The following is a 14,361-nucleotide window of genomic DNA, read 5'->3' on the forward strand; positions in this document are numbered from 1 at the left end:
AACGTTTGTCTATAAAATCATATAAACTTGGCAGAATTCCTTTATACTAGTAATTTATCATAGTATAGTAAAATGTAAATAAACTTTTAGTACATGATTGGTTATGTTCTAGCTAGATTAAATAAGGTTTCAGAATTCTCTTTTCCCTCTTAGAAGCCTAATAGGAGCTGCTTTTTCTCTCTAAAACATTAGTAATTTTCTAAATAAAAATATATCTATTTGCTGAAAAGGAAATATTGTTAATAAATATGAATGAAAAAATGAAAAAGTCATTACATAAAAGATAAAATCTAGCTCTTTAAATCGATTTTTCAACGACTTTATAAATCTCAACACTTATACTTGTATGGCAATACATGCAGATACTATACTTTTTTAGATTTGGAGTTTAAAACAGCTTTAAGACTCGTAAAAGATTGGTTTCATGACTGCTGTCAGTAGATTGTAGATTTTTAATATACAGACCTTGAAAACAAAAGATAAACCAAGATATCATATTTAATAAATAAATAAAATAATGTTAAACAGCTAAAGATCTACATTGGCATCAGTCTGTCAAACTCAATGTCAAACATAATGTAAAACATTTCAGAATTTGAGATGATTTAGTAAGTTACACACGGTACACTCTACATCATTGTAAAATGTTTTTGGGACATTGAGGAAATCATATTGAATAAAGGTGCTTATATCGAGTTAATCTATTTAATTTCCAATTATTTTTCTAAAATATACCAAAATATTTATCTTGGCCTTTTAAAAGAATGCTCGAACTGATTAAAAATTTAGTTATATACTGTAAACTTCTATTATTGAAATTAAGATCTAAGGGCAGATCACTCTAACTGCAGAAAAATACACATACCTTAGAATTAGAACTCTTTAGTGTGCAGTTTAGAGAGGGTTCTTAATATGTAGGTCAGTGGAATGTTTATCTTTCTGATAAGTATATATACTGTATATATGACATAGATTAACAATGAATTGTGCACTGTGGACATTATCGGTCACAGGTAAAGCGGAAATCTTTAAGTAAGGTGTGTAAGCAGAATATTCAGAGGGAATTTGGTATTAAAATTTAATAATAATCTTTTTTTTTTATTTTAACAGAATATAGAGTCTCTTTTTAATTAAATTTTAGGTTGTGACTGATATGGTGTCATCTAGAAAAATCGTTTGCTGCAACGAGTTAGTCTAAATTAAGGTCCTAAGTTGTCTAAGAGTAAAATGCAGTTAATTATGAATCAAATTTCTTTATAATTTTGTTTAAAGACGCAAATGATTCGACGTGGAATTAAAACGAAAATATGTCTACCCAAAACCTCCTCGTAAATGAGGAGTTGCCACCTTCCTATCAATCCATATACCCAGCGGAAGTAACTGTAACAACTGGACAGAATGAGATTCGAACCACAGTGACCCAACAGTCTGTTATAGACCCGGACACAGAAACACACGTTTATAAGCGACGCTGGTACGTGTTAATAGTGTATTCTCTCCTGGCCTTTACTCAGAATGGTGTATGGAACACGTGGGGACCTATTGCTGCATCAACCGAGGATGCGTTCGGTTGGTCTGACGCGGACATCGCTCTATTGTCAAACTGGGGACCTATATCTTACGTCCTGGCTGCCTTCATCATGTCGTGGGTTGTGGATGTTAAAGGTACATTCATTTCTTATTTAAGCATATAAAGGAGAGTGAACAGAAGAATTAAACATTTAAGGAGGCTAGGTGGTCAACAAATTATTTTTTAGTAACCACCAGATATAACTTAAATTTTGGAATATGATATTTTAAGCTGTCAACTATCATTTGGCAAAGAAAAATTTCATAAATTTTAATTTTGAAATTTGATCATTTTATTATATCTTTATATGGAGCTCTTCTTATAAAGGAGATCAAAATTGTCTAAAAATGGCCACGACCACCCAGCCTCTTTAAATCTTGTAATAATGTTGTTCTAAAACTCTTTAATATCAAAGTATTTTGCACATTGCAGGACTTAGATGGTCATGTTTAAGCACGGGGGTTATGATAGCTCTCGGTGCTGGTGTAAGATGTATAACAGACCAGCCTCCATATGTTAAATGGTAAGTGGTTACTGGTACATTCCAATCCCTTATAAGCATGTACATTATAAGGTTAGCATAATGTGAATAATAATTAATTGATTTAGTATTTGAAACACAATAACATGGTAACGAATGCTCTATTATAATTTATTTAAAACGATATCATAGTCTATGATGGCAGTGTCAACAAAATTACACAGTAGAAAAATCCTACCTTTAAAATGTAATGATATATTTTTGCTGACTTACTTTCTCACACTTGCAAAGTTTTTTTTTTCTTTTTCCCTTGATTTCCCACGTCAAAGCACTCAATTCAGCGCCAAAAGTAAACATCCTTACAGTTACTAGTAGATAAATTGAGAATATACAAGATGTGTTTTATGAAGGGAACCTTCTTCGAGTTAATAAATTTGCTGTTGTTGTCTGATTCCCGGTCTAGCAGTGCACGCTCGCCACCGCTGTAGCAGTCTTTCCTAATGGCATGGGCATTGCACTATCCTTTCTAATAGGTAGGACCACTTTTCTTCCAGGACGGTTAACATTGGTCAGTTTCTGAACGGTTTGGCGGGCCCGGTTGCCATGGGTGTTCCGCCAGTTTTGTCTGCGTTGTGGTTCCCTGTCAAAGAACGCACAACAGCTACAGCAATTTCCTTCGTTATTTCAAGCATTGGCATCGCTGTCTCCTTTGCTCTTGGTACGTCTTCTTAAATAAAGAACTACAATTTTGTCTTTTCCAAGCACTGCAAATCCCTACACAAAGCTTATCAACACTCATGTATCCAATGACATACAAAAAGACTTAGACCACAGGTTCACTCCAAAACATACACTATCTCCTCTAGGTCCGTGAACGTAGGTCAAATGTTGAATGGGTTGGCGGGACCTATTAGCGCTATTCCACCCGTGCTATCGTCTGCTTGGTTTCCAACAAACCAGCGATTGACAGCTACTGGTGTCACAACTGCGTCATCATTTTTTGGCATCGCAACTTCCATGGTTATAGGTATATGCACTGTTACAATAATTAATTACCTTTAAAATGTGTCACATTTCTCGAAATTTTGTGATCTAAAAGCATAAATAGTACGATATTCCACGAAATATGAATATAGAAAAAGTAAGCAGAGTTAAAATGAAGTGTAGGATCGAAAGATATATATTGCACTGTAAATAGGTGACAGAATGGGGTCAGTTACATAGGAAAGTTAAATAGTTTGCTAGTGCGCATGCGATTCACTGTATGGTTGGATATTTTGAAGTTAACATTTAGGAAAATGTTGAAAAAATAGTATGTTTCGGTTTGAGGTGGAAAATGAAAAGCTCAAATTCTATTAAAATCAAGAAATAAACCACTATTTTATGAACTATTTTATAAACCACTATTTTTCACTCTATTGTTTATAATGCATGTGCCTGTTTCACATATTTCTATACTTACAAGTATTAGATTTTACCCATGTTTACCGTGAACTAGTATCTCTGTTTAAATCCACTGCATTAGCCATATTAAAATCAGTACTTTCATATTTTGAGGGAAAAAAAAGCAACCACATGACTCTGTATTTCCCATATCTATATTACTTTCATACATCATTTATGTAGACATGCTGGCGTCATCTATCCCCTATTAAGTCTTACATGTATTCTGTTTCTGAGTAGAAAAAAATTAATACAAGTTTCTGTTAAATGGTAGATCTCTTGCTGGACTTTTTTAAATAAATAAATAAACTCAAACCTTCTATTCCAATGATTTTGAACAGTGCCGGATGATAATGGTTTGGATTATATATATTTTTTGCCTTTATAGGTCCATATATGGTTCCCGACAGAACCTCCAATTCTACCTCTACATTAAGGTATACAACAGTGTTTATATGGAGTTTATATTGAACAGTTGTACTTTATGATTTTATGTTTTGTTCTTATGCGTGTTTTTTTTTTAAATGTATTTCAGCAATATCTCATTGGTCAACACTACAGGTAAGTGATACAGGTATCCATCCATATACATGTTATGATGTATATGGATTTAGTAAATGATACTCCATTTTAATTATACTGTACATGGTATAATTAAAATGGAGTTTCATTTACTAAATTCACTAAATAAAACACGTACATCAAATCTAAAGAGTGAAAAATTATACAAAGGACATTTAATACTACAAAGCAAACAAAGGAGAATGCTGTCTTTTCATAAATATTGTTGAAGCCCTGTTAAACATCATAAATACAGGTATCTAATTTGGTATATTTATATACTTCTTTCAGATGATGAAAGAATTTCTCAAGAAAGACATGATATTATGATTTATATGTATGTTGGTAAGTATTCATATTTTAATATCTATAGTAATCATACTTATTTTCAGTCGGTCCACATTATCTATGCATTCGTTCTTGAATTTGTTTTTACAGAAGCTGCCTGGGCCGCCTTTATCCTCCTCCTGATACTGATTTACTTCCCAGCTAAGCCCCCCAAACCCCCAACATTGTCAGCTTGTTTGGAGAGGATGGACTTCAAGACGGGCGCCAAATGTCTTGTCAGGTCTCTGGATTGCGTTGTTTAAATCTTTTTCTTTTCTTTCTTTTTTTTTTTATGAAAATAACATATAATTCATATTATAAAAGAGTGTTTGTTGTTGTACAGAAATGTTCGGTTCTGGATTATATGTGCTACATACGGTATATCTCTGGGAGTCTTCAACTGCTGGCAGAGTGTTCTGGATGTCATCCTTAAACCTCACAACATTGACGAGGTGCACAATTCAATACAGCTTAACAAAATTTCAAATAATATAACTATTAATAAAGTTGAATGAATTTTTTTTCAATCACCAAATCGAACATTACAATAAGTTGGCCGTCGGAAAGTTTCCATTATACTAGTATATAATTCATAAATTCCATCTCCAAAGGAAAATATATCTGTCGTGGTTTGCGATGAGGTTTCATTTTTATCACTAATGACTTTTTGTCACAACAAATTTAAATGAATGTTAACTCAAAGTCGCTACTCGTTACAGTGCTTCTCCGTGTGAAACATTTCCAAAAAGAGTGGCAACATTTTTAATTTAGTCTCTCAGAATAAATGAATAATACTTCATGTTTATTTTAGAACGAGGCCGGATGGCTGGGCTTCTACTCCATTCTCGCGGGTTGTGCGGGGTCAATCATTTTAGCAAAGTAAGCAAACTAATTTTTACAAAGATCAACCTTTCTCAGTTTTATAGGGAAAATGTATATGGAAAAAATAATCCCCAAACCTTTTCTTTCCATGTTTGTAATTTCAGATTTGCTGACATCTTTTCGCGCCACATGAAGATGTTCCTCTTGATGTTATATATTTTCGGGAGTGCTTGTTTTGTCTGGTTCACTCTCCTGATTAATGGCACTATTCCAGAGTCTATATGTAAATTTTATTTCATTCTTATATAACATGATAGAAGACCTCTTACTGTTAATTCTACAATTTTGTTCTATATCCTTGATGTATGCTACTCATTGACTGGAGTCTTTCAATGTAAAGTCTTACCTCAATTGTACAAACTCTATACAGTACAATTGTAATGCAATGCACCATGGACGTTTATTTAATGAATTCTATGACCTAGTGTAGCTACTATCTTTAAAAAAAGAAAAATGCACTCTAATTGCAAACTGAGACTATAATTACTTTTGGACTACTCTTTGCATTGTTCCGTCCTTTCCTGGTTTAGAAGTTACGGTTCGGTTATGTTTTTTAGATTCTTTATATGCGGCCATTATCCTTGCCACGCTCCTTCTTACTGCCAGCGTGCCCCTGTATTACGAGATGGCATGTGAGGTGACTTACCCCGTGGCGGAGGGAATCACTAACTTCGTCCTGACCCTTGTCAATAACATAGGAGGACTGGTATTTCTTCTCGTCGGCATGATACCACACATTGGTAAATCATCTATTTTAAAATATAAAAAAGACGAAGAGACACTTTTATGCGTAATTTTTTAATGAACCTCATATAATTATTCTCTTCTGAAATATGCTTTGTTATAGTCGTACCAGCTATGATTTTCTCAATGCCAATAGAATGCAAAATGGCAATATAATGATAAACGTGTTGACTTTTTAACAGGTACGGCTTGGGAGAACTGGGCGTGTCTTGGTGCAATCGGATCCTGTATCCCTGTTTTATTACTTATCAAAGAAAACTATAACCGTCTAGAAGTAGACGAGATCAAACGTCAGTGAAGAATGCGTGTGACTACTCATAAATTTTATCTCTTTAATGCTGAAAAACATGTAAAAATTTTACTTCAATATTTTGTCCACTTGCAAGTCTATGTTCTTGTGATTTATATTTACCACTAGATAACGTTGGGACATTGAGATTACTTATTGTGTTGTATTTTATTATGTTATGTTAGTTTTCAAATAAAAAAATCAGTTTTGCAGACCCATTTGGATCCCGATAGGAGAATTGACCGCATCGTTCTAAAACCAGAGTAAGTTTATTTCGAGAGCATTTCACTTATACTGATATACCACCACGTGCTAAGAGAGGTGCGAATTTTCATCCTATAATCGAGATTGAGAAATCTTTTTCGTACCAGCACCTTCTGCGCACATGATCTTGCTTTAAACGATCTCATCTGAAGGACTGGTCTCCATTTCCCGCAGTGGGATTTGAACCTGCGACGAAAGGATCAACTCCTTACTCTGCGACTCTAGAGCAGACACTCTGAACATCTGAAGTACCTCAGATCAAATATCATAGCGGGACGTGGATATATTGGTCCTTTGGATAACCAGTGGATGCTGACACAAAAAGATGCCTTATTGATCAATAGTCATGTGCCATGAACCGAAGGTACATCGTTGACGTGGGGACAGACCCCCTCTTTTTCCCCCATTTTCTCCTTTTTATATCAAACCACCTTTCTTCGAGATAACTAGAGGTTTGTGTGAGGCTAACAACCCTACCTATATATAAAAACAGCTAGTTATAGAAGCATCAAAGACAAGTCAAAACCAACATAACCTGGGCCAGATTGGGCCTACTTCAAGGGGAACAATGATGCTGTGCTATGAAAGCCGAAAGGAAACTGCAGAGCTGACACTCAGGAAAACCATAAGATTTTATTTTTTGAACATCAGAATAATATATGAAACAGGAAGTACAGCACAAGTAGCAAAGTACACGAAGCTCTACAACATTTGTCTACCAGGACTGAGTGAGTCAAGATGACTACAGACAGGACGACTGAGGCCTACCACCTGGCAAACACTGTTATATTCAGAACACACCAATGAGGAGCCCATCACATCGAAAGTGTAATCCTGACGCTATCCCTGGACGCACAACGTGCTCATCGAATGGGAACCTGTCCACTCTCGAACGATATTAACCGCCAAGTTCAACACAAGGAAAAGCAAGATCATTGAACATCATTCAATATTATACCTCACCAATGACCCTAATGATGAGAAGACAAGACGCAATTTACCAGCAACTACAGGCACTTTTGGATAAAACAGGGAAGAAATACATAACAGTACTCATAGGCGACTCCAATGCCAAGACTGGTGCTGACAACACTGGATACAATGAAGTCTTGAGCACAAAAGGACATTGCTACATGAATGAGATCGGTGCGGGAAATTTGCAGACCTATGCTCCCTTAACCAGCTTGTAATAGAACTTACTTACTTTCTTAGGCCTGTCGTTAGACCATCGACGACATTCCTCCAACAAACTCGATTTTGAGCTGCTTTAGCTGCGTCCTGCCAGGTCATATCCTGTGTTTTAAACTATGACTCAGAGTCACACCTCCAGGTGTTTCTATGACGTCCTCTCTTTCTTATGCCCTGTGGGTTTCAAGTCAGGGCCTGGCGTGTGATGTTATATGGTGACTTCCTTAACGTGTGTCTGATCCAGCCCCACTTCCTCTGACTTATTCGTAAGTCCATTGGTTCCTTCCTGCTCTCTTCCATAGTTCTTCGTAGGAGATCCTTTCAGGCCATCGGATGTTGAAGATTCGCCTGAGACAGGTGTTGTAAAATGTCTGGATCTTCTACCTGGTTGCTTTGGTCTACCTCCACGTCTCTGCACCATACAATAAAGACGGACTTTACATTTGAGTTGAGGATTTGAAGTGTAGTGAGAGTACGGATATTGTTTGAGGCCCAGATGTCCTTTAACATGGTAAATTGTGTTCCTATCTTTCCAATTCTTGACTTGATCTCACGGTTTGTGCCACCCTGTCTGTCCACCACACTTCCCAGGCAGATGAAGGACTCAACTTCTTTGATGATTCACCACCAACTGTGACTGGTGTTTGGACAATGGTGTTTATTTTCATCAATTCTGTTTTCTTCAAGTTGATTTTGAGGCCCGTTCCTGTCGATTTTGTTGTGACTTGTTTTAACCTGCATCTGACTTTGGTTGTGTGAAAGGAGAGCCAGGTCATCAGCAAAATCAAGATCATCGGGTAGCGTCAGGAGTGTCCACTGTACACCATTGTTCCCGCCTGATGTGGTAGTCCTCAAGATCCAATCAATGACCAAGAGAAAAAGAAATGGTGATAGCAAGCATCCTTGTCGAACTCCTGTCTTGACCTCGAAACTCTCAGACATCTGGCAAGTATAGGCGCCCCTGCATATCATGCCTTGATAGGTGTTTCGAATCAGGGAAACTAACTTCTCTGATAATCCATAGTGTATCATTATCTTCCACAATGACTTTCGGTCCGCGCTGTCAAATGTTTTCCCATAGTCGATGAAATTGACATAGAGGGGGCACTTCCTCTCCAGTGATTGTTCTGTAATGATGCATAGACTGGCTATCTGGTCAGCACATGATCTGTTGGCTCTAAAACCAGCCTGATGGTCACGGAGGCTTTGGTCGACTGCTTCTTTCATTCTCTCGATAAGTATTCTGTTGAGGATCTTGTCAGGCACTGAGATGAGCATAATTTCCCTGCAGTCTCTCAGATCTTTCTTCTTTGGTAGCTTAATAAGGATTCCTTATTTCCATTCCTCCGGAATGTTCTCTCCTTCTCAGATGTTATTGAAGAGGTTGTATAGGATGTTAATGGCTTTCCCTGTATCAACTTTGATGGCTTCTGCTGGTATCTCACCAGCCCTTGCCGCTTTTCCTTTTTAAAGTTTATTGATTGCTCTCCTGCTCTCTATCTTTGTTGGTTTGTCGCAGTTGATCCGGAGGTCTGTATTGACTGGTTGTATGTCGGGAGGTGTTTCTGGTGTTGGTCTATTTAATAGCTCTCCAAAATGTTTTACCCACCTCTTCAATTATTCTTCTGTTGTTGTGAGAGGTTCACAGTTCTTGTCCTTCACTGGCTTGTCTGTTTGCTGGATCTTGTTGGGGATCTTCTTTATGATCAGATACAGTTCTTTCAAGTTTCCTTGTCCCGCTGCTTCTTCAGCTTGTTTGGGCAGGTTGTCGATGTAATAAAGTTTATCTTTCCTGATTATTTTCCCATCATCTGCTGATAACTGCATTAAGACTACGCCGTAAGAAGTTTAACAACATGACAAAGAGGAGGACAATGTACAACGTGAGTGTCCTCAAAACAAAGGAAGTGAAGACAGCATCTCCGCCTGTCAACTAGATTTCAGATACAACAAGACCAGCAAAAAACCAATGATAAAAACATAGAGACCCAATGGCTGCACATCAAGGAGGTGTGGCAAGGCACATGCCAGGAAGTCCTAGGCACAAGGAGTGGATCTCTGGTGATATCACGAGAAAACTGGATGAGAGGAAGGAAAACAAAGCAGTGCTGAATACAAGCAGGACATGAACAGCAAAGGCAAAAGCTCAACAAGACTACACAGCCATAGAGAAAAAGATATAAGAAAAGCATCAGGAAAGATATAGGGGATCACAATGACAAACTGTCCAAACGAGCGAAACAAGGAAACTTGAGAGAACTGTATATAGTCACAGAGATCCTCCCAAATAAGTTCTAACAGACAGACAAGCCAGTGAAAGGCAAGAACGGAAAGCTCTCACAACAATAAAAGAACAATTGAAGAGGTGGGTAGAACACTTCGGAAGCTATTAGATATATCAACACCAGACACATCTTCGGACATATAATCAGCCGATGCAGACCTCCTTAACCACGACAAGCTAACAAAGACAGAAATCAGGAGAGCCATTAACAAACTTTAGAATGGAAAAGAGGCAGGGCCTGATGAGATACAACCAGAAGCCATCAAAACTGATACAGAGCAAGCCGTTAACATCCTATACAATCTCTTCAAGAAGATCTGAGAAGAAGAGAACATTCCGGAGGAATGGGAAAAAGGCATCCTAATTAAGCTGCCAAATATGAGAGATCTGAGAGACTGCAGGGGAATTACGCTCATCTCAGTGCATGGTAAGGTCCTCAACAGGATACTTCTCTAAAGGATGAGAGAGGCAGTCGACCCAAGGCTCCTTGACCAGCAGGCTGGATTTAGAGCCAAAAGAGCATGTGCTGACCAGAAAGCCAGTCTGTGCACCATCATTAAACAATCACTTGCTGTCACAATTTTTTCTCTTGCTTATTGACTAGATCATGAGGACTAACACATCAGACAGGAACAAAAGGTATACAGTGGACACTCCTGACGCAACTTGGCAATCTAAATTTTGCCAATGACCTGGCTCTTCTTTCACATAACCACAGTCAGATGTAGATTAAACAACTCGCCTTGCAACAACATCGAAAGGAACGGGAATCAAAATCAACTTAAAAAACAGCATTGATGAAGATAACCACCACTGCCCAAACACCTGTCACAGTTGGTGGTAAGCCCATCAAAGAAGTAGAGTCCTTCATCTACCTTGGGAGTGTGGTGGACCGACAGGGTGGCACAGACGGGGACATCAATTTAAAAAAATGGCACGGTAAGAACTGCATTTACCATGCTAAGGAACATCTAAATCTCAAAGAACATCCGCATTTACCACCAAACTTCTGATCCTCCACTGTAATGCAAAGTCCGACTTTATGTTTAGTGTAGAAACGTGGAGATTGACCAAAGCAACCCTGCAGAAGATCCAGACATTTTTCAACACCTGTCTCAGGCGCATCTTCAACATCTAAAATCCTGGAAGCATCTTCAATGAAGAACTATGGAAGAGAGCAGGACAGGAACCAATGGACGTACAAATAGGACAGAGAAAGTCGGGCTGGAATGGACACACACTAAAGAAGTTACCATCTAGCATCACACGCCAGGCCCTGACTCGGAACCCACTGGACAAAAGAAAAATAGGACGTCTAAGAAACACCTATGGCCAGTTGCGTATATATAGTTTAGCTAAGTACAGCTCAGTGGTGGATCCACGGATCACGTAAACCGGGTTTAGATGCCAGGTAAGACAGAGTTACCTGAGTAGTAATTCAGTTGCACGCTTGAAAAGTAAACCACGCTTACCTGATCAAGACTTTCGTTTGCAAAAAACTGAAGAATGTCGAAACCCAGTAAATCTCCTAATTTTACTGCCCTGGAAAAATCTGTTTTGTTAGAACTTATTTGAATCTAGGAAGGATATCATTGAAAATAAACAAAATGACGGGAAAATGGTGTTGAAGAAGAACTCGGAATGGGAGAAAATAACGACTGAATTCAATGCAAGTCACGGTGTCAACCAAAGGACCTGTATACAGCTGAAGTCCCTTTGGAAAAATATGAAGTCACGGACAAAATCTGCAGTTGCAAAAGACCGAAGAGAGAGGACAAAAACTGGAGGAGGGCCACAATCTGAAACAGGACTGGATACCGTTTCAGCTGCAATTTCAACCATGCTTCCTCAGCAGATTAACAGCTTATCTAATGAATTCGACGACGACCTAGTTTACATGGAGATGTACAACGAACTTCTAGTACTAATGAAGCGGTGAGTAAAAAATGATGAAGAATTCAAAATATGAATTAAATATTACATTTAATGCTATTAATTTACAAGTATAGACAGCACATTATCCTATATTTGAATGTCATAAAAATTTCGCAATAAGAGTTTAAATGAAGATAAATTTACTCACATAGGCAAACCGTGTCACTGAATCCAATGAAGCTTCCTCTTCTAGTTCCTCATCATCAACAGCAGCATCGTTAGTTAAGAAGAAAAGGCCCCAGGGTAAACAAGAGCAGGTTAAAGGCAGGCTCTTGGAGATGGCAGAAGAAGAACGTGCCGCTAAGATGCGAATTTATAAACCGAAAGAAGATATTCTCAATCTGAAAAAGCGTAAGCTAGAGGAATCCATGGCCACTGCATGTACCAATGAAACAAGCAATAGACCTAGTGCAAGTAAAGTAATTGCATGGAGACCATTTTAATTTGTTTAGGCAACAAGAAATGGTATATTAAATAAGATACATAAAATACAAAAGATACATATTATCATTCTTATACTTACTTTAAGATCTTATCTGAAATTACGAATCAGAACTGAACGTAGGGCCCTGCCTCCTTGGTGGCGATTCTGTAGGACAGGTACAGGAACCTGGTCATTCTCCTGACGTTCATCTTCATGTGGTAGAGGAATTGAGAGCTCCCTCGCAATATTATATAACACACAACAGGCAGTAATCACTGTTAGATTTGTTTGAAGCTTTAATCTAAGTTGTCGCAAACAAGGAAATCGTCTTTTCATTATTCCAAACACATTTTCAATTTTTACACGAGCATTGCATAAAGCAAAATTAAATCTTCTCTCCTCTCTGGAGTTTGGAGTCAGAACTGGAGTTATAAGATAATGATGCAGGGGATAACCATTGTCACCGAGCAAAATTCCATTAATTTCTCTACGTTCAAATTTTGCACAAATGTTAAAATTATCAAAAATTCTGCTGTCATGTGTACTGCCGGGCCAACGTACTACAACATTAGTTAGATTGAGTTCGTGGTCACAGATTGCCTGTACGTTAATAGAGAAATATCCTTTTCTGTTTCTGAAAAGTTCGGCATTATCTCCTCCAGGAGAAATAATGGGGATGTGAGTACAATCTATCAATCCCACAATACCGGGAACGTTACTTTGTTGCATAAATGCTCTTTGTACATCCAAAATTCTATATGTGTGTTGTACAAAGAAGCAATTGCACACGAAACTTTCTTAATGATTCTTGAAACGGTGCATTTATGCACCCCAAACAAATCACCGCTTACTGATAGCATACTGCCAGTGGCATAGTACCTCAACGTTATAAGAAGTTGATTTAATGGGGAGATGGATGAAGTGTGCAAAATTCCACCTCCCAAGTCAACATTATTGTCATCTAGAATAGACAAAACGGCCTCTTTGCTAAGACGAAATCTATCAATAAAATCACTTCGTTGTAAAACGTGATAGGATTAAGTCTATCTCTAACAATTTGTTCTCTCCTAATCAATCTATCTACAAGATCAAACCTCTCAACTTCTTCCAAATACTCCGCCATCACTCCGAACAAAAATACGAAGCTTGGTTTAAACCACCCCTATAGCAGGTTCAGAATTTTCCTTAATTCTGAGCCGTACTCACCTGATCCTTACCTGTGTGCAACACATAAACGGTGATTTAAACCTGGAATCATTGATCCAGAGTTTAAACCATAGATACGCAACCGGCCACTAGAAGCGTGACTCAGAGTCAAAACTAAAGGCATTGAACTTTGCATGATGCAGTGAAAGCAGCCCAGAATAAAGTTCGTTGGAGGACTAGTACTGACATCACTAATCAATTAAATCATCTGATTACTTCACAATACTGGTATTTTGTGATTTCGACTACAATTCAGTTTTATAATGGATGCATAAATCATATTTTTGATTTAAAAATTGTCAACTAAGGACTCCCTAAACACTGCTCATTGATAATATCTATAAATCCAGGTTAACTCTAGTGCATTTTGAACATTAAATATCAGACTAAATATTAAGTTATTGATAACAATTTTGAAAATTTTTCCCGTAGTATTAGCAAACAATATTAATTTCCATTAACTAATAGCGCACTGTCTTTGAACAATTTCCTCAGTTTTGCATTGTTAAAAAAAACCTCAGTATGTACACCTTCATATGAAACAATAATAAGAGAAAATTCAATTTTTCCAACCCCCCTCCAAAAAAAAGAATTCCTTAACTCAAAGTGGCCGAATGAAATATAAATTTTATACAAGACATTAATGTACAAAATGGCTAAAATCAGGGATGGTATATTCAACTTTTTTTAATGCAGGTATTGATTAACTAGCAATGATAATGGTAAAGTTTGTGTTCTTTTTCATAAATGCCTGTACTTCATG

General features: G+C 37.4%; 1 protein-coding gene and 2 pseudogenes across 1 annotated transcript; 2 read left to right on the plus strand and 1 right to left on the minus strand.

Moving 5' to 3' along the window:
- The first annotated feature begins 939 nt into the window (after nucleotides 1-939).
- On the plus strand, nucleotides 940-6,509 carry LOC134233919 (solute carrier family 49 member 4 homolog). Its single transcript, XM_062715977.1, has 13 exons — nucleotides 940-1,037; nucleotides 1,142-1,665; nucleotides 2,003-2,093; nucleotides 2,606-2,769; nucleotides 3,883-3,931; nucleotides 4,030-4,055; nucleotides 4,347-4,400; nucleotides 4,494-4,623; nucleotides 4,726-4,834; nucleotides 5,194-5,261; nucleotides 5,369-5,487; nucleotides 5,822-6,004; nucleotides 6,191-6,509. Exons 2-13 carry the CDS (start codon nucleotides 1,308-1,310, stop codon nucleotides 6,304-6,306), a joined length of 1,467 nt encoding a protein of 488 aa, XP_062571961.1. The 5' UTR covers nucleotides 940-1,037; nucleotides 1,142-1,307; the 3' UTR covers nucleotides 6,307-6,509.
- Nucleotides 6,510-11,539: 5,030 nt separating this feature from the next.
- Nucleotides 11,540-12,411, plus strand: LOC134233937 (myb/SANT-like DNA-binding domain-containing protein 3; annotated as a pseudogene).
- On the minus strand, nucleotides 12,125-13,515 carry LOC134233938 (putative nuclease HARBI1; annotated as a pseudogene).
- Between the last annotated feature and the right edge of the window lie 846 nt (nucleotides 13,516-14,361).

The sequence above is a fragment of the Saccostrea cucullata genome, unplaced genomic scaffold, assembly GCF_032062105.1.
Source record: "Saccostrea cucullata isolate Sc308-1 unplaced genomic scaffold, CSIRO_AGI_Scuc_v1 ctg226, whole genome shotgun sequence".
In the NCBI taxonomy this organism is placed as follows: Eukaryota; Metazoa; Mollusca; class Bivalvia; order Ostreida; family Ostreidae; genus Saccostrea; species Saccostrea cuccullata.

Coding starts and splice junctions, on each gene's coding strand:
- LOC134233919 (XM_062715977.1), top strand. CDS start 1,308: ATGTCTACCCAAAACCTCCTCGTAAATGAGGAGTTGCCACCTTCCTAT. Junction 4,056..4,346: donor CTCATTGGTCAACACTACAG/GTAAGTGATACA, acceptor TACTTCTTTCAG/ATGATGAAAGAATTTCTCAA. Junction 5,488..5,821: donor CACTATTCCAGAGTCTATAT/GTAAATTTTATT, acceptor TATGTTTTTTAG/ATTCTTTATATGCGGCCATT.